Source organism: Cygnus olor, chromosome 1 (genome assembly GCF_009769625.2).
Source record: "Cygnus olor isolate bCygOlo1 chromosome 1, bCygOlo1.pri.v2, whole genome shotgun sequence".
NCBI lineage: Eukaryota > Metazoa > Chordata > Aves > Anseriformes > Anatidae > Cygnus > Cygnus olor.
The window spans coordinates 57,958,215-57,983,258 of record NC_049169.1 but is presented as its reverse complement, the minus strand read 5'-3'; the positions used below and the strand labels follow the sequence as shown (position 1 = coordinate 57,983,258).

At 42.7% G+C, this 25,044-nt stretch overlaps 1 protein-coding gene across 1 annotated transcript in view; it reads left to right on the top strand.

The window, feature by feature from the left end:
- The window catches only part of POLR3B (RNA polymerase III subunit B), a 74,801-nt gene extending 57,784 nt beyond the window's left edge, over positions 1-17,017 (top strand). The window contains exons 24-28 of the mRNA XM_040559892.1: positions 2,325-2,428; positions 3,318-3,484; positions 5,497-5,610; positions 11,443-11,616; positions 16,446-17,017. Coding sequence (XP_040415826.1) covers positions 2,325-2,428; positions 3,318-3,484; positions 5,497-5,610; positions 11,443-11,616; positions 16,446-16,575 — 689 coding nt within the window. The 3' untranslated portion in view covers positions 16,576-17,017. The remainder of the gene's footprint in view (positions 1-2,324; positions 2,429-3,317; positions 3,485-5,496; positions 5,611-11,442; positions 11,617-16,445) is intronic.
- The last annotated feature ends 8,027 nt before the right edge of the window (positions 17,018-25,044 follow it).

The following is a 25,044-nucleotide window of genomic DNA, read 5'->3' as shown; positions in this document are numbered from 1 at the left end:
GCAAAAGGAAATCAAGTTTACATTTGAAGCGAGTTGCAGTTACTTGCTTTTAGAAGTAATGTTGTGTACAGGAAGGGTGTCTTCAGCTTTTTTAATAGCTCTCCATGAGAAAGAATGAACTTTCTTAAAACATGGGGGGAGGAATCTGCTCTCTGTTCTGTTCCCTAAATACAGATGGACATGCTGTATAGAGATCTGTTACCTAAACTCAGCACCTTCTTAAAATACAGAAGCTTAGAACTGAGGTTTTATAGCTTTCTCTTTTTTCTTTTTTTTTTTTTCTTACTAAAATAGAAACTTATAAATGGCCTAGCAAGCTTCACATTGCTGGATTCTGTCTAAATATTTTGTTTTTAACTTCTAAGCTCATTATGCTGTCTTTGTGTTAACTTGTATTAAAATCTGTCAGCTATGACTGGTCTCATAACCACAGTCAGCGGACCAGAATAAGTTAATTATTTACTTGTGTCACTAGTGCTCTTCATCTAATGAAATGCACAGCTGTGTTAGATCTGCAGTTGGGTGTGTAGGTCCCATTGTTATACAAGTCAGCGGAGGGTAGAAGCCGCTATGATGGAGAGCCCTCAGTTCTTTCTGCTGTTCTGCCTTTCTGTGTCGATTTCATGGATCTTTTATCATTCACTTTCACACAAAACAAACAACACAGTGGCTGTCTGCTATGGGAACCGGCTTGGCATATAAAAGGTTTTCAGAGCCTAAAGTAATTTTAAGTTAGCTAAGATTTAATTTTTGGCTTACAGGTGCCCTGAAGTCCAGATGCATCCTAATGCTTTCTTAGAAGTAAACGGGAATAAGGCACAATATACGTGCCATAATGTCTACATAATAAAGTATTTATGTATATAATTTTAGGATAAAAAAGCTGTGCACACAAGAGGTGGTGTGTTGGTTTTGTTTTTTTTTTCGTTTTCAGCAAACGATTGCTGCTTGGTGGGGAGGGTTAAAAGGATGTTATTGATTTATCATAATGGAACAATGAAAATTAATTTCAATAGGTTCAAAAACTAAATATGACCCCCATGCCCAGACACTCCAATCCTTTTTTTTTTTCCTACCCCCTTCCCCCATGCTTACCATTCTCATTCTATTAACTACTGTCCCGTACACCTATCCCTGTCTTGCTCGGACAGTGGAAGAGGAGCTCCCTCCTGAGCAGACGCCGATATCCCCCTGTGAAGTGGCTGGTCGGGGGATGCCTTTTTAGGGATGTAACCAGCACCCTCAGTCATCCAGGAGCCCCCTCCGCTCCAAGGCTGTTCCCAAAACGTGCTCTGGCAGTTGCAGCAGGCTGATCTCAAATAGCTTGCAGGCTTTTTCAGTTCTGAGGGCTTCTGGAAGAAATTGTCCAGCTGAAACAGTAGCTTTGCTTCAAAGGAGTGCAGGCTTAAGCAGCTGCATTTTAGCACCTGAATTTGTGTGTTAGATCTCTCGGTCATTTCGAGCTGCAGTATTTTAATCTGCAGAATTCACAGTTTTAAGGGCGAGGAAGGAAAATTTCCTGATGTATGACAGACTATTTTAAATGAGTTTTTGTGCTTCTGTTTAACGTGGCACAAGTAGTTTTAGAGTTTGGCTTTTTGTTTGTTTGTTTTGCTTCCAGTAATCTGGCGAGACTGAAAAAACTTTGATTTTTTTCCAGAAGGTACAATTTGTGTTCGTCGGCTGACAAAACACAAGCAGTCTGAGGAGTGGACTGTACTTGGTAATTTATCGAGAGCAGTCTTTGCTCAGCAAATGAGAGCTACCTGAAAAAATGGTTTTTGTTTTGTTTTTGTTTTTAGTATTTTCCCCTAATCTCCCCTCAGTTGCTGTCAAATCCTGACTTAATTTATTTTTATTAAGTATTAATAAAGAGATTAAGTATTAATAAAGAATATGTTAAAGAGATTTCAAACTGATAATAGAGAAAGTAGAGACCTGCTTTCTTTCCTTTTTTTTTTTTTTTTTCCCCCAGGAACTTACAGTATTAGCTCTAAAAACTGTGTCTCCTTTGAGATATTCCAGACTGATTGGTCAGAAGTTTCTGGTTGCCTCTGAAAACTGTATCTAAAGCTTTCTTCCCTAATTTGCTAGCTCACAAATCACTGGGAGCATTATGTAAGGGTATGCTAATTTTGCCAGTCCTGTCACAAGGGCTCTCTTCTAGCCTGCAGGTTGTGAGCACTGGTCATGGTAATGAATCTGGGTAAAAAGTGATCCATGAGAAAGAGAGGAGGAGGAAAACACTAAAGAAAATCTGGTGATGAGCGTCAGCCCTGCTGGTGGTTTGCTGTTTGTGAATTGAAATGTTTTCTCTTCTGCAGGGGTGTGCGGACTGATTGTTCCTCAAGAGGACATGCCATTCTGCGATACAGGAATCTGTCCAGATATCATAATGAACCCTCATGGCTTCCCATCGCGTATGACGGTTAGTGGCTATGTTGTGATTAAAGAGGCAGTGTTCCCCAATAAAGACAGTAAAGTGGATTAGCCAGAAGAAACAAAAAATTTGAAACACACGGTTGCACTGAGAATATTCTGCAGTCATCATGCCACGTGCTTGCTCTCTTATGAGTATTCAACCATCTGTTTTGCGTATTTTGAAACATCCTGCTGTAAAAAAGTAGGGATGCGGGCTGTTTTGTGCATCATACTCATTTTGTTCAGCATCAAACTAATAGAAAAGCAACCAGGTACCTCAGCTGCACCTTTTCCCTTTGGAAATTTCTTGCTCTCCTTCCCGGTTGGCTATGCTCACTAAGCCAACTGGGGGCAGACTGGGAGGGGAAGGGTGCAGAGGAGTTTCAGCCATAGTTCCCGACCTATGTAACTCCTTACATTACACGCACCTCTCTGGAATTCAGGCAAGGCTCGTACCTGTGTTGCAGAGCCTCGCTAGATAAATCACAGCCTGGCCTTTTATATGGGACCTCCACTGGTTACTTGGTACAGCCTCTGGTCTTTTTGTCTTTGTTAGCTTCTTCTGTTTCCCCTGCTGCACTGTAGCGTGTTAGTCTCTGAGGCTGACTCCCAGTGCAGAAGGCCATGCTGGAGCCTGCTCACTTTTCAGACAAGTGGAAAAAGTGGGGCTGCCTGACTCTGGGCCTTCAAGGGTTCCCATACCCCGTCTGGTTTTCACCCCTTCACACAGGAATAATTCCTGACCTCCTTGGGTTTCTTCCACTCCTTACACTGTGTGCAGTAACTCAGGTTGCCATCTCAGACGCTTTGTGTGGCTAACTAACGCTGTGACTGACCCAGAGATGTTCTAGCCCGTACTGGAGAGCCCGCTGTTAACTCTGCTTTTCCTTGCACAGGTAGGAAAGTTAATTGAACTCCTGGCTGGAAAGGCTGGGGTCCTAGATGGCAGGTTTCACTATGGAACAGCTTTTGGAGGCAGTAAAGTTAAGGATGTGTGTGAAGATCTTATTCGCCATGGTTATAACTACCTAGGGAAGGACTACGTAACATCTGGTATCACCGGGTAAGAATCTGCTGCATAGGTTTAGATGTTTCAGGGGAGCGGGGAAATCCTGTTGAGGCACATCTGAAAAAGCTGCTTATGTCTCAGAGCTCAGGAACTTTCTGTTATTGACAAACTGCTCTGTGAGATGGAAGCAAGAGGCTGAAGAATGGGGCACTTCTTTTTTCTTATAAGCATTCTGTGGCTCCACACTTTAAGAATTATTAGTATTTGCATGGCTCTAATGTGAATGGCTATTGTAGTAGACGTGAAAATCTCCCAACTTCTTCTGCGTGACAAGAAAAGTAAAATCAAGGTTTTCCTTCTGAGAGATTGAAAGAAATTTCAAGTTTTGTTGGCAGCAATTCTTGTATATGCTTGGAATCAGATTAGCATTTTCATATTGTCTTTAATAGTACTGTAAAATATGGATTTGGAAGCAGGTGTCTGTTACTTGGGAATATTTTGTGTGCGCTCTTTTTTCTTTTTTTTCCTCTTTCGATTACACAATGATTCAGTCTGGCATAATACTCTAATCTGCAAACTTCCTGCTGTGCTGATCAGACCAGCTTCTGAGACACAGTTCAAAGAACGTAAGATAGTTTAGGAACAGGAAAAGGCCATATGGCTCCACATGCCTGCCCTTCCAAAATGCATCTTAATCCTACCTTCCTGCTATTTTTATTATTCTCACAGTCCCCTTCTTCTCAAGGAATAAGTTTTGGTCTCTGTTGTAAGTTGTTGGGGTTTCTGTTGTTTTATTTTTAACGCTCTTTATTTTAGTTTTTCCTACCAAATTATTCCGTATGTTTGCCTTTTGTTTCAGACAGATTTTATTCACCTTACCCACTCCATATTTCATAAATTCTTTATGACATATTCCAGCATTTCAAATGTTTTTTGTTAATATATCATGAACGTTTTTTAAACAAATCTGTCTAATCTTGTTTCCTGGGAAGAATAAAATCTTGCTGTAAAAATCCCCTGCCCCTGAACTTTAAACTTTGTACTACTTTATTTAGAGACTTTGCTTTAGATACTTGTATTCTTCCAGGCAAATTTCACATACTTCATCTGTTTTTTATGAAACTTGAAGGTAAATGCGCATGCAAGTTCCAAATATGTGTGCAAATTCCAAATGTCTAATTATATTTTATTATTTGCCTAGATGGGCAGCTTTTGGAATAGCACTGCGTCGTGTCAGTAATGACTAAATGGGAGGTTGTCTCCTGCTTGTTTTTACATTGCGCATATATTTCTAAAAATAAATCAGTGGCAGTGCTGAGTTTCTCTGTTAAATCTAGTTGTTCTTAGGGAGTGCTGAAGGTGGTAGCTGGGAAGTGACTGAGTGCTTTCAGCTGTTTGCTTTCTGATCTTCAGATGCTGATGCTGCTCTTACAGTTGGGGGTATTTTAATGACAGAAGTCTTTAGCCATTAATCCAGCTCATAGAAATGAGTAACACCCTCTGTGCTGCTTACAGATGTTCCCAAGTTGACGCAGGTGCTTAAACGCAGTTCTGAAGAGCCCTTTTACCCTGCTCATCTCAGTCCCCGGTGCCAGCCTGGGCAGAGATTTTTGTCCCATAGGTATGGCTGCTGAGCACGCTGCTGCAGGCTGTGTCTTAAATCACTCTTTGGAGTCTTGCACATTTGCAGTCTTCAGCGGTTGTTGGTGACGCTATCGACACACTCCTGCACAGTCAGGGAGCTCAGGCATCCAGCTGAAACAGGTACCTGCAGGTACAGCAGCGTGTCTGTGCAGCAAGGGGCGAGTTCAGGAGCTTGTTCCTCACTTGTTCCTCGATACAGCGGTACATGGTGCTGGCTGGGTACTGCTCTTCTGTTCAGAAAGGTTACCTGTAGGGTTTTCAGACCAATTGTCGTGGAAGCCCAAATGCGTTTTTCAAGGACTCATGATTCCCAGATTGTTTCAAATTCTACTTGCTCAGGACACACTTCTCTCTCTCTCTTAAGGTAAACGTGTGCTAACTGTGAATGTTGTTCTTTTTTTTTTTTTTTTTAATTCCTTCAGGGAGCCTTTGGAAGCATATATCTATTTTGGCCCCGTGTATTACCAGAAACTAAAGCACATGGTGTTGGATAAAATGCATGCAAGAGCTCGAGGACCCAGAGCAGTGCTCACCAGGTATGGTTACAGGCTAAGTGGGGAATTCTTAGCCTGCAATCGGAAGTGTGCCCAGCTGACTGATGGGTGTAAAACAAAATTTGTTTACCTCCTGATACTTGAAAAAAATGCTATTACCTGTTAATACCTTGTTACGGAGTAAAAGTTCTCACAGCTGACTGTGGTAGAAGGTTGTTTTGAATAGCCAGTGTGCTCTGTGTGGTACAAAACTGAATTTGCTTCTCTGACTCCTGTTAACAGTTGGTGGTAAAAAAAAAACAAAAAAAAAACTGTCTGCTGATTCACAGTGCGTATTCTGGCCCTGTCCTGTCAGCTTGTTCGTATCACAGGTATTTCAGGAGGACTTTCTTTTCTTTAACAGTTGTACTTTTACAAAATCAGGTATGAGTAGAAGGAAGAAATGAATTTTAATATTTCAACATCCTTTGGTACCAAGCAGGTGGCCCATATCTTTACCTGTCAAGGCAAAGCATTGGCCCTAGTGCCACACAAACAGGCATTAGCATAACGTGCGTCCCTGGTACACTGCACTTTGCCTTGCAAAACTTCCATTTAACTCTGAAACTTAATTTAGAGTTGTGTGTGCTGGTCCACAGTTCTAATACAATACTGTGAAGGAGAACAGCACTTTCACACTAATAAATTGCAAAATTTACAGAGACGCCAACAATAGATCTCCATTTTTATTTGCCCAGTTTAAATATATCCTCAGTTCCTTTGGAGTCATGATGACTGCACTGAGCCTGAACTTGGTTTTCTCTCTAACAAAAAGGTTGATGACCATGTCAGTGTCCTCTTGTGTAAATTTTGAGGTCAAGCGGATGTACTCTGGGTAATACATAATATAAGCTCCCGGAGGTGGGCTTACTCTGTCTGTAGCTTTGGGGAATTTGAAGCATTCTGCTTTCATTGGTGTTACTTACCTTTTCTCCTTAAAGGCAGGCCAGCTTTTTGGCTCTTTAGCTCTAAGGCAGACTGCACTCATGTTCTAAATTGCTCCCATTCCTGGCTCACAAGAAATAGTTCAGTGGCACAGTCTTTGCTTTGAGGAGGCTTCTAGTGGATGGCTTAGTTCACCTCTCTCCATCACAGTAGAACTATTAGCTAAATCTTGCCAGACAGCTAATTGCCAGGTAGTCTTGAATATTCTAGCAAAGATTATTCTAAATTTCCTTTGCCAGTCTTTTTGGACCGTCATGTACACCAAATACACATACCTCACCAGTTCCATGGCGGTACTCTTCTTTTTGAGTTGTAAATCGTGTAAATTTATGATCAGTCCCTTTTGTACTGTGTTTGAGATGTAAGCACAAAGTCATGTCTATCCTGCTTTAAGGCTTCCCTGTAATAAGCATGATTTATAGCCTTTTATTTAATTCTTAATTTATTTTTTATGCCTCTTAGTGCCCTGATGCAGTTCTCTTACCCTGCCTGCCTGCACACCAAGTTATCAAGTCAGTCCTCCTAACAGGTGCAGCTTCCACCTGTTGACGCACTGTTACAGAGTGGAGACGCTGCTCTCTGCTGTAGCTGATAAAGAAGTATCTTTCTTGCTTTTCGTTGTGTATTCCCTACGCCTTTAGGCTCTCCAACCTCATGCTTACTCTGGGACAAAATGAAGTTACACAGAATCACAGGATGGTTGAACTTGGAAGGGACCTCCAGAGATCATCTCTGCTATTGCACACTTCCCACAGAAGTAACTACCAATGATTGAAATGGGAGAGAAATGACGAAAAGCTTTTAATTCTTGTCTAAGCTTTCCACCAACCACATTAATAAGAGCAGGTATAGCACAACCATCATTTCCCTATCGCAGCTGCTTGCCAATATGAACCTAAGTGATATTCCCAACTGCGGGGCTGTCTGCCCCATTTTCTGTACTTTGATGCCTTAGTCATGGTATTGGCCCTTCCTATGAAAATAAAAACTCACTGTCTCAGCTAACAGTGCACACAGTTGTTTTATTGGAGCTCCTAGCTCACTCAAATCCCTTGATCAGCCTTCATATTGTGTCCCCAACTTCTCAGCTGTTTAGAGATACTGAATTTAAATGAAACCTAAATCCCAAGTCAAGGTAATACTTGCATGTAAAGATGAAGGTGGTGTGGTGTGATTTTTCCCCCACCCCTTACTTTCTTTGAATTCTTTGTTCCAGTCAGTAGCATCATACTATGTAGCTAAAGCTCTTTATTTGACTTTGAGGAAAGCTAGTGGATGTTCAATTTATACTGCCTCTTGACTAGTCTTTTAGGAATTTTCTTTTTTCTCCTCAACTAATTAAACTTTTGTTATTGCCATCGCCTCTGCTGAGAGAGTCTGCTCTGCCAGCTTTCATATTCACTATTGTTTTATCATCCGTTCCACTTCCTGGAGAGTAGATTGCCTCTAACATTGTTTTTGTTTGGTTGGGTTTTTTTGCTTTTAAAAGTAATCCTGTAACATTTTCCAACGTGGAATTTGGCAGTGATTGTCTTGAAATGCATTTTATTATATAATGAGCGCACCTTTACTGACAGAGCAGAGCTACATTTCCATCTGGAATAAGGCAGAAGACTTGAGTTCCTTGAACATCACTCATTCTGAATATTGCTGTGATTAAAACAAGACTTAGTAGAATTGCAGCACTCTGTCAACAGTCAAAAAATGCCAAGATTTTGCCCTCTGAATTGGTGTTTGCTAAATGAAATGCAAGGCTTAATTTTTTCCCATGCATAGTTAAAAGTGAATTTAAAACAGTTCTGTATGTGGTGTTGCCCAGATGCCCAGTCCTTCAAAATCACTTTACCAGATAAACTGCTTTCAGTTTTCTGATCAATATAAGCCTTTTCCAGGCGTAGTTGTCTTGATGGACGTTGTCAGAGCTGCCACCTGCATGTCCTTTGAACTTATCAGATAAGCCAGTTCCTGTTGTACTGTGAGGCAGTAATGTGGTCCTACTGGTCGGGGTTCCTCTGTGGGGCTGTGGGAGCATGGTATTCCCTCCTCCTGTTGGGCAGTGTTTTTCTAGGTAATATCCCGCTTTTTGGACATCAGCCTTTCTGCCAATTACTGTGTTTGGTTTTCTGTAACAGTTCTGCTGAGACCTACAAGGCGTGCTCTTATTCGTGAGGGTAGACTACATTTCCCTCCACTGGCCACTGAAACAAGGAATAGGGCCATAAAGCTGAACCCACTGTTCTTCCAGAAAATACAGAATTAGCACCAATAAATCCTTAATGTGCTTAAAAACACGGAAGTTAATTGTCTTATGTTTTTTCTAAATGGAACAGTTAAATATTATGAAGACCAATTCACCTGATTATTTTTTTTATTATTTATTTAAAGAATCAGTTCATTTTACTTAGGATTTAGGAGTTTTAAGATCTTTTTATTATTTTTAAATATGAAAAATACCTTTTTCTATGATATTCCCAATCTTATCTTCAAGAGTCTGCTTTGTCTTCAGAATGTTATATTCAGAATAAAGAATGGAAGCAGTTGCCCAGGGCAACAGCTGCAGAGTGCATGTGTAGAGGGGAAGGGGAAACAGAACTGCTCTACAAATACTGTTTTAACATTTTAAACAACCTTTGGTGTGAGGAATTTTCAAACTTAAGTGAGCGGGAAGAAAAATCCAATAGACTTACAGAGCCTAAGATGGCCTCTTTTCAAAGGCCCAATCTCAATATTGAAATTTTTGGTACTTTGGAAAACTACTTTTTGGGGAGTTTTTTTTAATGAGATAATTTTGACATTCAGTGGGAGTTAAACACTTCAAGAGCTTAAGATTCAGGTTGGATATTTTGTTTGCGTGTGTGTGTTTTAGTGGGATTTCAGCCGCCCTAAAAATCTTCACCCTATATGTGTTGGAAGACCCCATAGCGTTATCAACTCTTAAAGGGCTGGAAGCAAAGCCCCATAGTTTCTCAAGAGGTTTTATCATCCTTTAATTGGATTGCAACTTTATTGGAGGGGTCACATTTATAAAGCTCTGTTGGCATTTTATGCTGTGGAACAGCACCTGATGAAAATTTTGAAGGTATGCATTTAACTCCTACTGTAGAAGTCAGCTGGTAGAAGAAACACAGGCACTCTAACACTGCAGCAAATGTCTGTGCCTTTGGACACCTCGACTGCTTTTAAAGTCTGCCTCTGAGCACTTCACAAGAGAAAACTGTGGTCACCACAGGGTTAGTCCTTTAAAACAGCATCTAAACAGTGATGCTGCCATCACCCGAGTGGGGAGGGGGGGGTTAGGGAGTTTAATCAGGATGTAAACAACTTCTATCCAGTCTCCCAGCAGTGGGGAAAAATGGAAGGTTACATGCATGAAAAGGATGATTTGAATTACAAGCAGATTAGTTTTAAAGTTCCACTGTGGTCAGAGTAAAGGAAACTACTTCCCCTAAAAAACAAATACAACTGGCATCTTCAGAAGATCAGTTTGGACTGGTAATTAGCTTTTTGTTGTTGTTGTTGTTACAAAGAATTGTTAGATGTTGAAGGCTTTTATAAATCCTTTTCCCTGAGTTTGCATTATGTTGGCAAAAACTTACTTTCAATATATGTAGTATGCTTAACAAATTTGGTAGATTGAAATAACATAAACTATATATCCTCCAAAAGTTATGGTCCAGATCTGTCATGGTATATTTTGTATGATTTACACTGCTCCAGCTACCAGAAACAGCACACAAACGTTGGGTTTCACTGACTAGTGAAGCCTCTTACGATTGCCAATAACAATTTTTATTCCATTTATTTGCTGTCATGCTTCAGAGAATATACTAAGATTGAAGTATTTAATAAAATGTATGCAATATATTAGTGCTTCAGGAATTTAAGATTGTTTTTGCTTCATAGTACACTCTAATATGTGCAACCTACATACTACTGCATTGTGCTAGCACGGGAGTAGAACTAATGCTGAGCTAAATTTCAGTGTGACAGACAAACATTGAAAGTTCCAACCATGTCCAACCGAAAAAAAAAAAGTTGGTTTAAACAGTAGAAACAATATTGTTAAATAAAAGATTTTACATTGCCTTTTTATCTAAAATTTTTCAGTGTCTATTTATGTTGATTTATTAAAACTTCCCTCTAGCACCAAAAGGATGAGAAGACTTTCCAGACAAGAAACGTGACTTTGCTTTGTGTTGAGGAGCTAGAGAACCAGGAACCTATACAACATGGAAATTAGTTTGTTATCCATCAGACATGAAAAAAAAAAAAAAAGTAGTTAAGTGTTAACTCCAAAAACAAACAAACAAACAAAAGTAGGGTTTTAATATTGAATTAGTAATGTGCACCCTGCAGAAGGGAGTAGTTGATCATGCTGCTTAGTTTTGGTACTCTCTCCAAGATCAAAAATAGTCTTATTTTACAATGTAGTCTTACTTAGCTGTAGTTCAACTGAAACATTAGCTTGTTGAGTCATTCATTAGCTGCTGAATACTGTTTCATTTAGATAGCTACAAAATATAAGGAATGATTAATCGAAAAAAAAAAAATACCAAATCTGAGTCCAGGTATATGGTTGCCAGATCCAGTTGTCTTCTTGGATACCATTCGGTCTCAAGTTTTTGCTTGCTCAGCTGCATCCTGTGTCATAGAGCATTGTGGCCTGACACTGCAGTTGTCACTCACGGAACGATGACGTATCGGCAGTGGAGGAGCAAAGATGAATCACTTTAATCTGAGTAGCATCTGTGAGATCAGCAGCTCTAGTTTGTACAGCGTTGTTGTCTGTTGATACTATATTGTTCCTACAGTAAGAGGACAGGTATTCCTAGAGTGGCAGAATGTGTGTTCTGGAATACTTACCGCATTTTTCAAATATTTATTTCAAAGGCAACCCACTGAAGGTCGATCCCGTGATGGTGGTTTACGTCTTGGAGAGATGGAACGGGATTGTTTGATAGGTTATGGAGCCAGCATGCTCTTACTGGAGAGACTGATGATTTCAAGTGATGCCTTTGAAGTGGATGTTTGTGGGCAATGTGGCTTGCTGGGATACTCTGGCTGGTAAGTTGTCTAACTGCAGTGCCTTTTGCAAATCACAGCGTCCCTTCCTCGCTTCGTGCATATGTGATGCTTCATATGTGTTCACACTTTCAAGAAAGTCCTCAACACGCCTCTCTGTAACAGAACTTTGCCCTTGGCTACGGTGCTTCATACTTTTAAAGTGCTCACAGGCACTGGTTAACAATCTTGTGCACCTTAATCCAAACCAATGTCAAAATGCAAAACGATATTGGAGAATCGATGACAGGAAACAGTTCTTTTTTTATGGTCTGATTGAATTTAGGACAAAAGTGAGTTTGTCGTCAGTGGGATAGGGGTCTCTCTTGTGGAGCATTGGTATTCTCTTCAGCAGCCATCTGTGCTTGCGGGGAAGGTTACCTTCACCCTGTGAGCTGCCCTCCTTCCCCCCTCTGCAGCAGATTAGCAAACCCCTGGAGTAGATTGCTGGTGCTGCTTGTAGTTAGTACTCCCTAACCTGTGCCTGGTGGGGTGAGTTGTGTCCATCTGAGCTGCTCAAGTCACCGTGGTGATTTTGCAGGTGCAAACTGCTCCACCAGCAGTTCAGAGGGGGTGTAACCTCATCAAAATGAGGTGATGAGCAACAGCTGGGACACACAACCTTCCCTGCATTGCCCAGCTGTGCCAGTAGTAAGGAATGCCCAGGCTTGAATTAAGTGGGGCAAGCTCTGTGAAAACAGGTAACCAGGAGTCCCATGACTAAGGGAGGAAAATAAGTCTGTGTTCAAGTTACTTCAGTATTTATGCTGGGGGAAGAGGAGGGAAACTGATTTCCTAAATACCTCAAAATAACATTATTGGAAACTTGCAGCATCTTGGATATCGATATCCAAGGACATATTAGGATCATAATAGGATTAGGCAGAGGAGAGGCAGGATAATGGGCTTTATTTACTTTGGTTTTTGGAGAGTGATATAATGAAGTAGGCGAGTAAGGCATGTTTTAGTTTATAGATGTAGAAGTGACAACTACCCTTTCTTGCCTTGGTCAAATCTTTCTTCTAAAGTGTGTCTGGCCAGAAAGAAAGCACCATGCTTGTTTGCTGATACCAGTAGCAGTTCTGCTCCTTATGGAAGTGCAGAGGTAGGCAAACATGTGAAATGTAGAGGAGAAACAAAGCCTACTCTGTACATGCTTGGCGATATTTAGTTGGACAATATCCTTCTGGCTTTTGTGCAAGAAATATTTTTAGACACTTGTTTTTCTTGAGTGTGTACACACTGTGTAACAAGTGAGCCCTCTTTCTGATCCAGGACTTTTAGAGCTACTGGAGCAGCACAAGAAGCAGTTGAAGGAAGTTGTCTGAAAGGGAGGGCATGCCATAAGTCAAACAAATGACCACTTCTAACTGTGTATACCACTGCCTTAAAAAAAAAAACTGTTATGCAAATGTAGCTCAATTTTTCTTACAAGATCTTGGCTTTTAGAGCAGGCCTTGAAGATTTTCAGAGACCAGATGAAATGAAGGCACCTTGAGGAAAATTGGGAATTTAATCACTAGAAATAGAGTTACATTTTATTTTTAAGGTATTGTTAATCAAAGCATTCCCTATTTTCAAGTTTGTAACAAAGTTTAATAACTTCTTAAGATAACAGTGGAAAAAACTGCTCTCTCGGAGTGAGACATTCTTGCATTCTAGGTCTGTGAAAAACTGATGTGTGAGAGTAAATCAATAAAAGATAGGTTCTGCTAAGTGATACACCAAACCTGCCAGTAGCCAAAGCAAGTGGCCCTATAATGAGCATCACATTAGAAGCCAAGTCATTAAGAGAAACTCAGGACTTCCAAAATGGCCTTTTCAGTGATTCTGCCATTAATAAGACATTGCTGTGAGAAACCTTGTAGAAATGTATTGTTTGGTGGCTAGCTTAAGGGCACTTGTCTTCAGGAAGATAAGCCCTTCCTCCCAGACAATAAGTAGCAGCTGGGTATGTTTTTCTGCGGGATAGTAACAACACATCAGTGTTGGAGCCTGAGCAGGGGAAGGGGGCTGTTGTTGCTGTGACAGAATTTGACCCCATAAAGATACAGTAGAGCCCCACTGTGACAATACCAGTTTATTGCAAATCCTTCCAATTTTGCTGTGGTACAGAGCGCTCGGGCAGGACTTCACTGAATGCCATGAGCTGAATTTCGTCTTTTTTTTTTTTTTTGATGATGGAACGTTATGCTTTTCCCCAGAGTCTGAACATTTTAAAATCTACATGTAGAAAATCTTTATTTCTGATCCAGATTCAACTTTGTCACTGTTGCCTTTTCCTGTCCAGCATAGTATCAATTCTAGGACCAAATGGTCTTTCAAATACTTCAAATTCTGTGGTTTCTGTTTGACAGTAACTTCTGGTTTGTGCATATGGTACCTTGTAACCTTTCTGGGTGATCCCTGTCCAAGTACAAAGCAGGTCCAGAAGGGTCTAGCTTCAAGACTTGGTGTAGTGAGTAGTTCCTGCTCCTCAGCCCTTAGCAGCTGTAAGCAAAAGCCAGACCTCTGCTCATAAACAGAAAAGTTGCAATCATCAAGCTTCTAGGGCTTGCAAGGCTTCCTCTATTGAGTGCAATTGTTTGCTATGTTATCATCAAAAATGGCTTCTGTTTAGGTCACTTTTACCCTCCATAAAAACATAGCTATCACTATCAACTTGGACTAAGGTAATAGTTACAGACCTGTAATTGAGGTCTCTTCTGATTTAAAGGCACTCCAGCTGTAATGTTCCTCCTTTGTAACAGTGTAGAGGACAAGAATGTCTCAGGGAAACACCTAGCTCGGCCTGCTAACCTCTTGCTGTCTATAATCAGGCCTAGGCAAAGCCAAACCAGTTACTGGGAGCAAGCAAAGCTTCATCCTGATCGTGAACTGGAGAAGTGCAATTTTAAGGCTTCTGTACCATTGGTTGTGAAAGCTTACTTGGTTTTCAAGAGGAAAAAAAATGAAATACGCCAAGTATGGAGCATGTGGAGGTCAGGGCAGTCAGTTTTCCAAGAAAATGAGCCGCTTTTGGACATGGTCTTTAAGTACGCCCATGAAAGAGAAGTAGTGGAGTCTGGGAAAAGTAGCTGTGGAAGACTAACAGTGAGTCTCTTAACCAAGAACCTTGTTTAACGTGAACCAGCCTTCTTGGACCTGGCCACACTGACTTTGACAGGCTCAAGGTCAAGTTCACTAGTAACAGAAACAAGTGAGTAAGCATTGGCTTTATTGTAGATGTTGATTCTTAGCGTCATTCTGTACCACAGAAGCATGTAAGAATTTTGCTAATGCTGCTGTAATTGGAACTTCAGACCGTCATGACTTCATGCCAGGAATATAGATATGAAACATACGAGCAGAAGAGCTTTGCCAGACCATCAGGGAAGTGCAGAGTCACTCTGTGTTCCCAAATGCCTGGCTTTCTCAACTCTCCACAGCCAGAAGGTGGAATATGTAAGAGAATGAGGAAACAGAGAGGGGGGGAAACTGATATTTAGATGAAAGATATTTTACTTCCTTTGTGTGTACATGGAATAAGAAATCAAATCATTGAAGGATCTGTTAACATCAATGAATTTGAGTCCCAGTGCTGGAAAGATGGATGAGTGACTGGCATGTCTTTTCCTGATATGGTCAAAGTTGTATCTGCATGACAGAACAAAAAAAGAAAAAAACTCTCCCCCAGAGTTTTAAGATCATTATTTGAGTAAAGAGAGCAAAGAACATATGTTAAAGCAGTTTTAGTGGTTTTCTATCTCAACAAAAGCTCTTTGGCTGTTCATGGAGATGGACATAAGGAGAGACAGCCCTTTTCTGAGTTAGCAATATGAACTGGTTTGAGGCATTTTACAGTGAAACTGTGAATAAGGAGTTAAAAAAAAAAAAAAAAAAAAAACAACCACTAACTGTGACCTTCCTTTCTTCCTGCCTCTTTTTTTGAGTTGTATATAAGATGGAAACTGGACCATTAATCATATTTTCAGAAATACTTTGTTCTGTACACCTCCTTTCCCTCATTACGCAATGCTGAAATTTTTGTTGGCAGTCGTGTGAGTGGTGAAGAAGTAGAAGTGAGTCCCGTAGGATACTAGGCACTATGATTCTTCTCCAAGAAAAGTGCAGGTTTAACCTTAAGCCTCTATTGACCTCAGTCAGATTATTTAAGGGCCTAAAGTTCATGGAATCGTAGAACAGTTTGGGTCGGAAGGGACCCTAAACACCATCTGGTTCCAGTCCCCCTGCCATGAGCAGGGATGCCACCCATGAGATCAGGTTGCTCAGGGCCCCATCCAACCTGGTCTTGAACACCTCAGGGGATGGGGCATCCACAGCTTCTCTGGGCAACCTGTGCCAGCGCCTCACCACCCTCTGAGTGAAGAATTTCCTCCTAACCTCTGATCTAAATCTCCCCTCTTTTAGTTTAAAACCGTTCCTCCTTGTCCTGTCATTATCTGCTCGAGCAAAAAGTTGTTCTCTATCTTCTTTATAAGCCCCCTTTAAGTATTGAAAAGCTGCAGTGAGGTCACCCTGGAGCCTTCTCTTCTTCAGGCTGGATGTTATGCCAGCTCTCTAAGCCTTTCTCCGTAGGAGGGGTGCTCCAGCCCTCTGATCAACCTCGTGGTCCTCCTCTGGAACCGCTCTAACAGCTCCACATCCTCCTTGTGCTTTCAAGTTGTGACTCAGTAAGTGCTAACACGTGTCTCAAGCTCTCAACTCCTTCTAGGACTGATCCCAGTGTCTAAATGCAGGTGGACAAAGAAAATTGTGGACATTGGCAACTGTTCTTTTCTGTAGAGCTTCAATTATGCACAAACTCTGACTTTGTGTGTTTGTTTCCATAGGTGCCACTACTGCAAGTCATCGTGTCACGTGTCTTCTCTGCGGATACCTTATGCCTGTAAACTCTTATTCCAAGAACTGCAGTCAATGAATATCATACCTAGGCTAAAACTAGCTAAGTACAATGAATGAACAAGAAAAAGATGGGAAAAAAAAGTACTTTACATAAATTGAAATTCAGCATATATAACTGGAAGATTTTTTGGTGAACGGGAATAACTGTAAAACCTGAGTGGGCAGAAGGTGGTGGAAGACAGTTGTAGGAAATCTTTCTTGTGTATTCTACCTGTTTTAAGCTGACAGGACACGCTGTCAGTAGAATACTCTAGGAGCAGTTGTGAAAGCCTTGATTAGTCTGAGTGACCAGAACATGTGGGAACAGTGGAATAAGGCACTGATCCAGCACAGCACGTGTATCCCTTTCAAAGATGTAACAACAGTATGCCTGGTTTTGAAAAATGCTTTGTAGGACCAGGGCACGAGCTTGCCTAAGTGTACATCTCATTCGGAGAGGTTAAAAATATGTTTTCCAGACCAGTGGAATATGAAAGGCTAATAAATGTTTTAAATAATAGTGCCTGGATTTGTGTTGATGGTTGTGTGAGGATGGTAACGCCTTCTTATAACGTCTAAATCATTTTGCTATTCCTAAAGCATTTTGTTAAAGCATTAAGTTGTAAGTACTGACAGGCTTAGAGAAATGAAAGAACACTTCTTCAAGAACTTGAAATTTGTCATTTTGAGCAGGATTTCAGCTGAACTTTCCTTTATAAGATCTAAGGGCTGAAGCTAAAGCAGGGGATGAACCAAGAGTTCACTCAGAACAACCCTAACCTCCCATAAGCCCCTACCCAGCAAAGCACAGGGTTAACTTAAGTACAGGAGTAGTCCCCCTGATGTCAGGATGAAGTGTGTGCATGTTCAGGTGCTTCAGCAAAATGCAGCACTCCAGGTCAGAGAGGGGGCAGAACACTGCTTTTGTTCTCAAAGTGCTGAGATGCTCTTTGCCTTGTGTGTGCTGATCCTGAAGCTACTGTTGCAGTCATGTTGCTGCTGTTCTCTTAGCTGGATAAGAAGCACAGATGAGCATCAGGCTGAAAGACTTGCTTTCTAAGCTGCTGACAGAATGCTTAAACTAGTAGTTTTGTTTATTGGGTCACAAACCAAATCTGAAAGGGTAGATTTTACTCTCCATTTTTTCTCAGCAAGACAAAAGACAACACAGCACATTGGACTGGAAAAGCTCTTGAAGCACCTCTACCAAGATCTGAACAGCTCATGGTTATTTACAGAGAGAGAGAACAGAATGATACACACACAGAACAGCCCTTTGCAAACTACTGGAGGAAGAGATTAACCAAAAGCCCCAACCAAATTAACAAACTGCTTTGCTCCCTGAGACTGCCAAACTGAGGCTTGGGTGCACCACCAGAGGGAGTGAGCCTCACAGGCTTCAGCCTGCTGGTGGGGGAAGTTTTGACCTGGATCAAGGAAACTGCTCTGAGGATGTGGTGTTCTTGCTGGCTCATCCTCGCTTAGGCGGTGTCCTCGGTTAGATGGTCTGAGCTAGAGGGCATTAAAGAATGAGCAGCGTGCACAACTCCACCTGCAGAAATTTAACAAGAGATAAAGAGGAGGAGCAAAGGAGCGTGGCCACTTTGTAACCCTGTTGAGAGACCAGGTCTATGCGCAGCCCTGAAGTGGGTAACCCTGCAGATGTTTTATCTCAAGCTGGTGAAAGCAGCTTGGGAATAGTTTTTGGGGTAGATTTTGTGAGGGTGAAGGAAATCCTCTGTGGTACTTGAAGTTTAGGAAGAAAGGGGCAACTTTAGCAGTGGTGGGTCCAGCAGAACTTAGAAACTAGACATGCCTGGGGGTGAGTGAGGGTCATTCGCTATGAATTTTTCTGGTGATGCCTGAATTAGTTTCACTTACATGTTATCGCTGTCTTACATAAGCCTGTGAATACACAGGAGGCTTATACGCATCCAGGTTTGAGCTGAAATTCTAATTTTTACTTCTTGCCTATCTTGAAGAGGCTGTCTGTGTCCCTTCACAAGACACTTGCAAGTAACCTCTTGGCAGTGGAATAAGCATTACAAAATCGGCAGCAAAAACTGAACAAACAGCTACGGATTCCTGGAATATGGTGATCAAAGTGGCGATTCAAGGAAGGAATCCTACTGCAGCCAGGAAAAGCTGTGACGCAGGGACTAATGGAGTAAAATACATCCTCAGAACCCCACAGCTGTCACACAGCTTTCCGCTGGTGAGCCTCATCTTTGCAATCCTTTCAATTATCTTCCTAGCCACCCTCCCCTCCCCCCCTTTTTATACAGTGAATGCCTTCACAAAGAGGTCTCATGCCAGCTAAGGGCTGTACTGCCGTAACTAGACTTCCCCAGATCTACCCTGCCATGAAAGAGAGATTAGCTGAAAGAGAGAGAGTATTCGGAAAAAATTAACTAAATCCTAAGGTGTTAGCACAAGGAGCTGGGAGTAGAAAACCACCATAAAGTTTTTGTTCCATTGCAACTTCTTTATCTTGCTAGTCAGTGCCCAGGACAGGCTTTCTACCAAAATTGCTATTCGACATGAAGATCACTAGCAGTGGTCCCAGCTGAAATGCAGAACACAACCCACTTTCTCAGATAAGCCTGAGGTATGTGCTTCTGCTGGAAGAGATATCTAACTCCATATACTGTAGGTTACCTTTCACTTTGCAGATAAAGAATCTGATGCTATTAAATAGTAGAAGTAGTTTCAGGCCTAGAATTCGGTAATTAAGTCTATTATTTCACTGCAAAACACAGATGTTAATGAAAAGCCTTCAAACACCATCCATGTCTAACTGTACTGTTCTTTGCGAGAAGCAGAATCAAGCCAGGGATGGGCTGCAAGAATGCAACGGGGCAGAACAAAACCCAGGTCTTTTAGCTGTTTCTGGAGCTGTGGGTAAGGTAGATCACTTGTTCAGAATGCAGAAGAACAGCCTCACTTAGTCATTTACATTTAAAAGCTTTTGACTTTTTTTTTTTAAGGTAAATGTTTCCAAACATGGAAACAAGAAAAGAAAACTATAAAGAAAAATGAAAACAGACTGGCCCGTTTGGGGATTCAAAGAGGTTATAATATGAAATATGGGCATACTGGGATTTAATAATTTTAAGATGTAGAAAATAAAAGGGCTACTACTAAGCACCGTTCGTTTTGGTTTTAATGTCCATATCTCGTTAAGAGTTTTGCTTACAAAGAAGCTGCAGTGTGCAGCAAAGAGGGCTTTGAATTCCTTGGACTCCCTAGTTACGTGCTATTTAAAAAAGGAGGAAAATTAGTGAAAAATGTGGACCCATGATGATGAGAAATTACCGTTATGTCACTTCTCAGGGTTTCTTGCTCATAAATAGCAGGTATCTGTGGCTTATAGTAATATGGGAGTAAGTCACAGTTAATCTTCAGTCTTTCTAGGCTTTTATATCATTGTTTAGTGATAACAAGGGGCAAGCAAGTAGTGCTGTACCTCTGAAAATCGGTCTGTAAACCCCTCTCAGAGCACACCTGTAGAGTCTGATAATAAGTATAAATGCCATTGTGCAGCTGCAAAACCAGACTAGAAGGGCTCAAAGCTTACCTGTGCTTCCAAGCCCCAGAACAACCTACCTGAGCTCGCAGCCCTCGCGCAGCGTCCCGCAGGAGCCACGCGGGCTCTCCTCGGCTGTGTCCCCGCACCAGCAGCTCTGGGCCGCGGCACGGAGCTGGCCCCGCGCTGCTGAGGGGCCCCTCCAGCCTCTCTTGGAGCCGAGGATTGTTTTACAGCCCGCTGCTGCTTCAGCGGGGCCACGGGGCACTTGATGAATTCCCTCCTCCGAAGAGGACGTGACTTGCCCAGGGCCACAGAAAGACTGTGCCAGAACTGGGATCAGGACTCTGCAGTCCCCAGGTGCCAGACACGTGCTTGCCTTAAAACTGAGCACTTCATCAAACCGTAAAATCCAGCCAGATGGTGATTCTTTGCTATTATCTGGACCAGTGCTGGGAGGCTTAATGTGTGCAAGGCACAGTGAAGATCTGGATTCCAGTTTCTGTGTCTAAGGCTCAGAAGCCCAGAAAATGGATCCAGGTTTTAGACCTAAGTGCTGCTAGAAGCTTGAGCGTGTCTGAACCCAAGTTCTGACTTTGGTCCATCTTTCTCATGAAAAGTGTCCACCTCAGCCTGGACCCGCCAGTTTCAGCAGGGAAGTTCATTCTTTGGGAAGGGGTAGAGGGGCACAGGAGTCAGGACTGGCCACTTCGTCAACCTTACTCTGGCCTGTGTCCATGGACTTGGTCGGACTCCACTCTTTGGAGTAGCAAAGACTGCTGGAATCAGCCAGTGGAACAGCTTTGCCTCTCAGCAATCATTAAAGATCTCACTGTGAGGACTCAGGAGACAAGCACAGCCTCTTTGCCACAGACACGTATGAGTGTACGTCCCTAGGAACACCAGAACTCTTAAACTCTCTCCAAACCCAGGTCAGAGCCAATACAGAGATTTTTTGCAGCTGGAATTTTTATATGGCTTCATTCCTGTCTCTAAGAAGTCAACAGCAAAGATTCCTGCTGGCTGAGAATGGCTTGGGTTGGAAGGGACCTTAAAGATCATCTAGTAACTCACACGGCCACCCCGCCAGTGGATTGGGGTCTCCGTTCCATCTTCAGAAAAATCCTTCCAGGCTTGTGAGCAGACCATTGCTCTTTGCATCTTGCTGCTGGGGGAAGAAAAACAGCTCTATATTTCTCCTAATTACAGTTTCTCTTTTATTCATTTATTTCCCGAGGCAGGTACCTCTGAGGTGTTTGCAATGACCAAGTATTTTTTCTAATAGCTTCATTTTGCATGTCTTTGTCCTCTCCTCACAGTCAGTACATAAACAGAATGTTAGGTCCAAATTGAAAGCAACTCCCTGCTGCTAACAGCAGTGGCGACTTTGTCTTTTATTGCCATCAGTTTTGGGGAGCTGCTTTACCTATGCATATGGTGTGTGGTAGGTACTGTCCACTCAGACTTAACAAACAGCAAAACATTACGGGCAGAAAAGTAACCACTAAGAAGAAAGTAAATTAATGTGCTAAACAGTAAAGTCCTAGTTTCTTGCTAAAACTGTTTTCTAAGAATGGAAATAGTTTTACCTTTAACTCAGGGTGAATTGAAAACTGAACTTTGCGTTCAAGCCTCACCCAGCCAGTCCCAGGCAGGCACTGAAGGTAATGCTGCATGCTCCAGGCGGATCAAAAGAAACTCATTATCAGCCAGTCATCTAAGAGGATATGACAGCTTCACATCCAGTTGTTCGGCAGTCTGGAATGGTTCTTTTCTGTGTCTGTTGTCTATAATAGCTTTTAGGGCTGGCTCTTCTTCCAACACACAGTACAAATCCTCTGGTAACTAGTACCAGCCACACACAACAAAAGCCAGCTAAATCTGGTGTAAGCTCAGGAATCGATGACTCCTTGCACTTTTCTCATACTAAAGTCAGCAAGAGACTCCCATGCTGAGTCTTCTGGGCAGCAGCCCCAGATGTGGGGGTTCTGGGCTCCTATGGACACTGATACTGCCTGAACGCTCCTATGGCCACAGATACTGCGTGGACCTGTGGGACCAGACGTGTGAATTCCCTTCCTCCAGGCAGGTTGAAGCTGACCAGCGTGAGCAAGAGGTTTTCTCTGGTCCCTTCTGGCAATGCTGGCACTGCAGTTCTCCACAACCCCGAGAACTGGAGCTGAGCAAAATTCCTTTCACAGGCATTCATAAAATATCACTTAAGGTTGACCTACACTCATCTTTGACAAAACTTGGCTTCAGACATCTCTAGAGTTACATCAAGGCAGCTGCAATTAATGTTACTTTTCTTTCAGGCTAAAAAGAAGGTACCCCCTGCCCGGTGCATGTGCAATCCATCATTTGCATGCCTCAGCTCCTCTGCTCGTTTTCTCCCAGATACCTGCATATGTGCCTGCCCTAGCCACTTTCTCTCAGTGCTTGTGTCAATTCAAGCCTTTTGAAGGAATCAGTGCACATGTTTACCTAGGCAGCCTTTTGATCTTCTTCTTCCAGTTCCTGCAGCTGTCAGCATCACACTCCCAAGCACATACATGGAGTTGATTCCGGAAGTCTTCTGTCATCTTTCTCCATATCCTGTCCTTCACCTATGTGTACAGCTTCCTAGGGGGTGTTAATATATGTAAAGTAAAGTTAACATTTCCTGTTCTGATAATAAAGGTAAGTGGGAAAGGTAATCCATTACAAAAAAAAAAAATCCTTCTCTTCTCTTTTTTCTTCCATAGTATTTGCCCGGTAAGTGAAGAGAGAAGAAACAGAGTAATAGAACTGGGAAAGAGGGCAGCAAGAAGTGTTTGTTCATTCTGAGAGGCTGCAGGCTTAGGCAAGTAAGAAAATATGGAACCGCTCACAGACTGCAGTCACTGCTAAAATAATGAATAGTCTCACTGTGCATGTGGCTGCTGCCAGCAATCCTACAGTCTGTGCTGAGATACTCGGGATCCAAAAAGATCCCCATAGCCATCGACCCCAGATCCCTGGTATTGCAGATGACCACATCATATGACTCTTCACAAGCCCCTCACACACGTTACTAAAATTAATGCAGGTTCTCATCCCTGCTAATCCAAGAGAAAACTTCTGTAGGACTTCAGCCTACTGTTAACAGATAACTGTTTATACCCTTTTGTTCCTATTCCAACAGTGTTGTTTTGTTGAAATAGCTCTTACTCCTTGGTATTTACCCCCAAAATATTTATGTTAGAGTCTAAAATTGATGTTTAGAGTCTAGTACCAGTGTAAGGAGCTTCTTATGGCAAAACAAATTTGTGTAGCCGGAGCCTGTTGGTGCAATCAACTGTAGAATGGAGGACAGTCATGGAAACCTGTTTTTGAAATAGCTAAAGTTATCTGGGCTATAAGTTGATGTGAACTGTCATATCTCCACTCTGTGTCTGCTTTGCGAAACCAACAGCCTCTAGGAAAGGCTTTCTGATCCCTTGATGACCCTGTCCTTCTCTCCAAGCACCTGCGCAAGTTCGTATTCTTCTTTAACAAAGGTTTTCCTTTCACAATAGCATCAGAGCCTCTCTCCCCTGCAAATACCTCATCTGATGCACTGTAGAGTTATCCTGTTTATTTTATGGTTTGTAGATGTTCTGCGTAGACAAGAATCTGGAGTGAAAATTCCCGATTGTATAGTTTTTGCATCCTTGCCAAGACCTGCCCTTTACTCTGTATCAAATCAAATCCTGCAGCTGACATTTTTGAAAGAAAGGCTAGTGCCATGCAGTCGTTCCATCTGTAAACTTCCAACTTGCTGCACATTAAGTTAACCAGATTTTCACAGGAGGAGATGCCCCGCACTTTCAGAAGAATGATCTCCTTTATTAAGAGTCACGTGGGATATCCAGAAGCACGAGATGTTTTTATAAAAATGTAAGCGAAACCCAAACAAGTAACAATGAGCCGTGGAAGGACACCAGAGTGATCTGACACACCGAGGAGGGGATTAGGAAAATGGGAAGATGCCAGCATTGACATATTCCACAAGAACGTGAGGATAGGCACTAATCTGGAGAAGTGGGGAGTAAGCAGACCGCAACAAGCACCCCTGGTCTGACAGAAGCGCTGCTGATGGTGCTGCCCATGCACCGTCCCATACAGACACCACATAACTTTGCGTTGTCAAAGAACAGACCAAGCCTCCAGCCTCTGCAAAATCCCAGTTGAATCCTATCCTCACCACCCTAGAAGGAGCGTATCCCCGTGCTCACGCATCCTGTAGTGTGATTTTACTGATCAGCGGGACAACAACCACGCAGAAGCCGCTCCCTGAAGCTTTGAGCAGGTAGAGCAGACTTCCCACCAGCATCACCGTAGGTGTCCCCCACCTGCTGCCAACTCTTCTGGCAGCTGGTAACCTCTCTGTAGGCCGCTCCCCATGGCACAGTTGGAGTTTTCTATATTTTACAGTTAACGCTGATTTCTAAATCCTTTTGGGGACAACCCCTGCTTAAGGCCTAAACTGCCCCTGAGGTGTCCCGACAGCAGGCTTGGGCCCTGCGCCTCACAGGCTCCCCTCGGGGAACGAGGTGAGAGGAAAACACCAGTAACAAAAACAGTTTAGAAATGGGGTTGAGGGCTTAAAAACGGGGTTGGGGGCTTAGAAACGGGGAGTGGGCGCTGGAATGACCTCGGCTTGGCAGCTGCAGCCAAAAACAACCTCGGCGCCCTCCCTGACAGGGCTGCCCCTGACTGGGCACTAATGGCGGTGGGCAGGCAGGGGCAGGGGCAGGCCGGGGGTCTGCAGGGCCCGGGGCCGTGTCCCCACACAGTGTCCCCACAGCATATCCCCACACCGTGTCCCCACACCGTGTCCCCACACCGTGTCCCCACACCGTGTCCCGGCTAGGTGCCGCTAGCCCCGCCGGCCCTGCCCGCCTCAGGGTCTGAGGGCACCGCGACCCGCCGGGCTTCCTGCTCGGCAGCCTCGCCGCTTGTTTTGCTGTGTTTTTTTTTTTTGTTTTTTTTTTCTTTTTTTTTTTTTTTTCCCCCCGGAG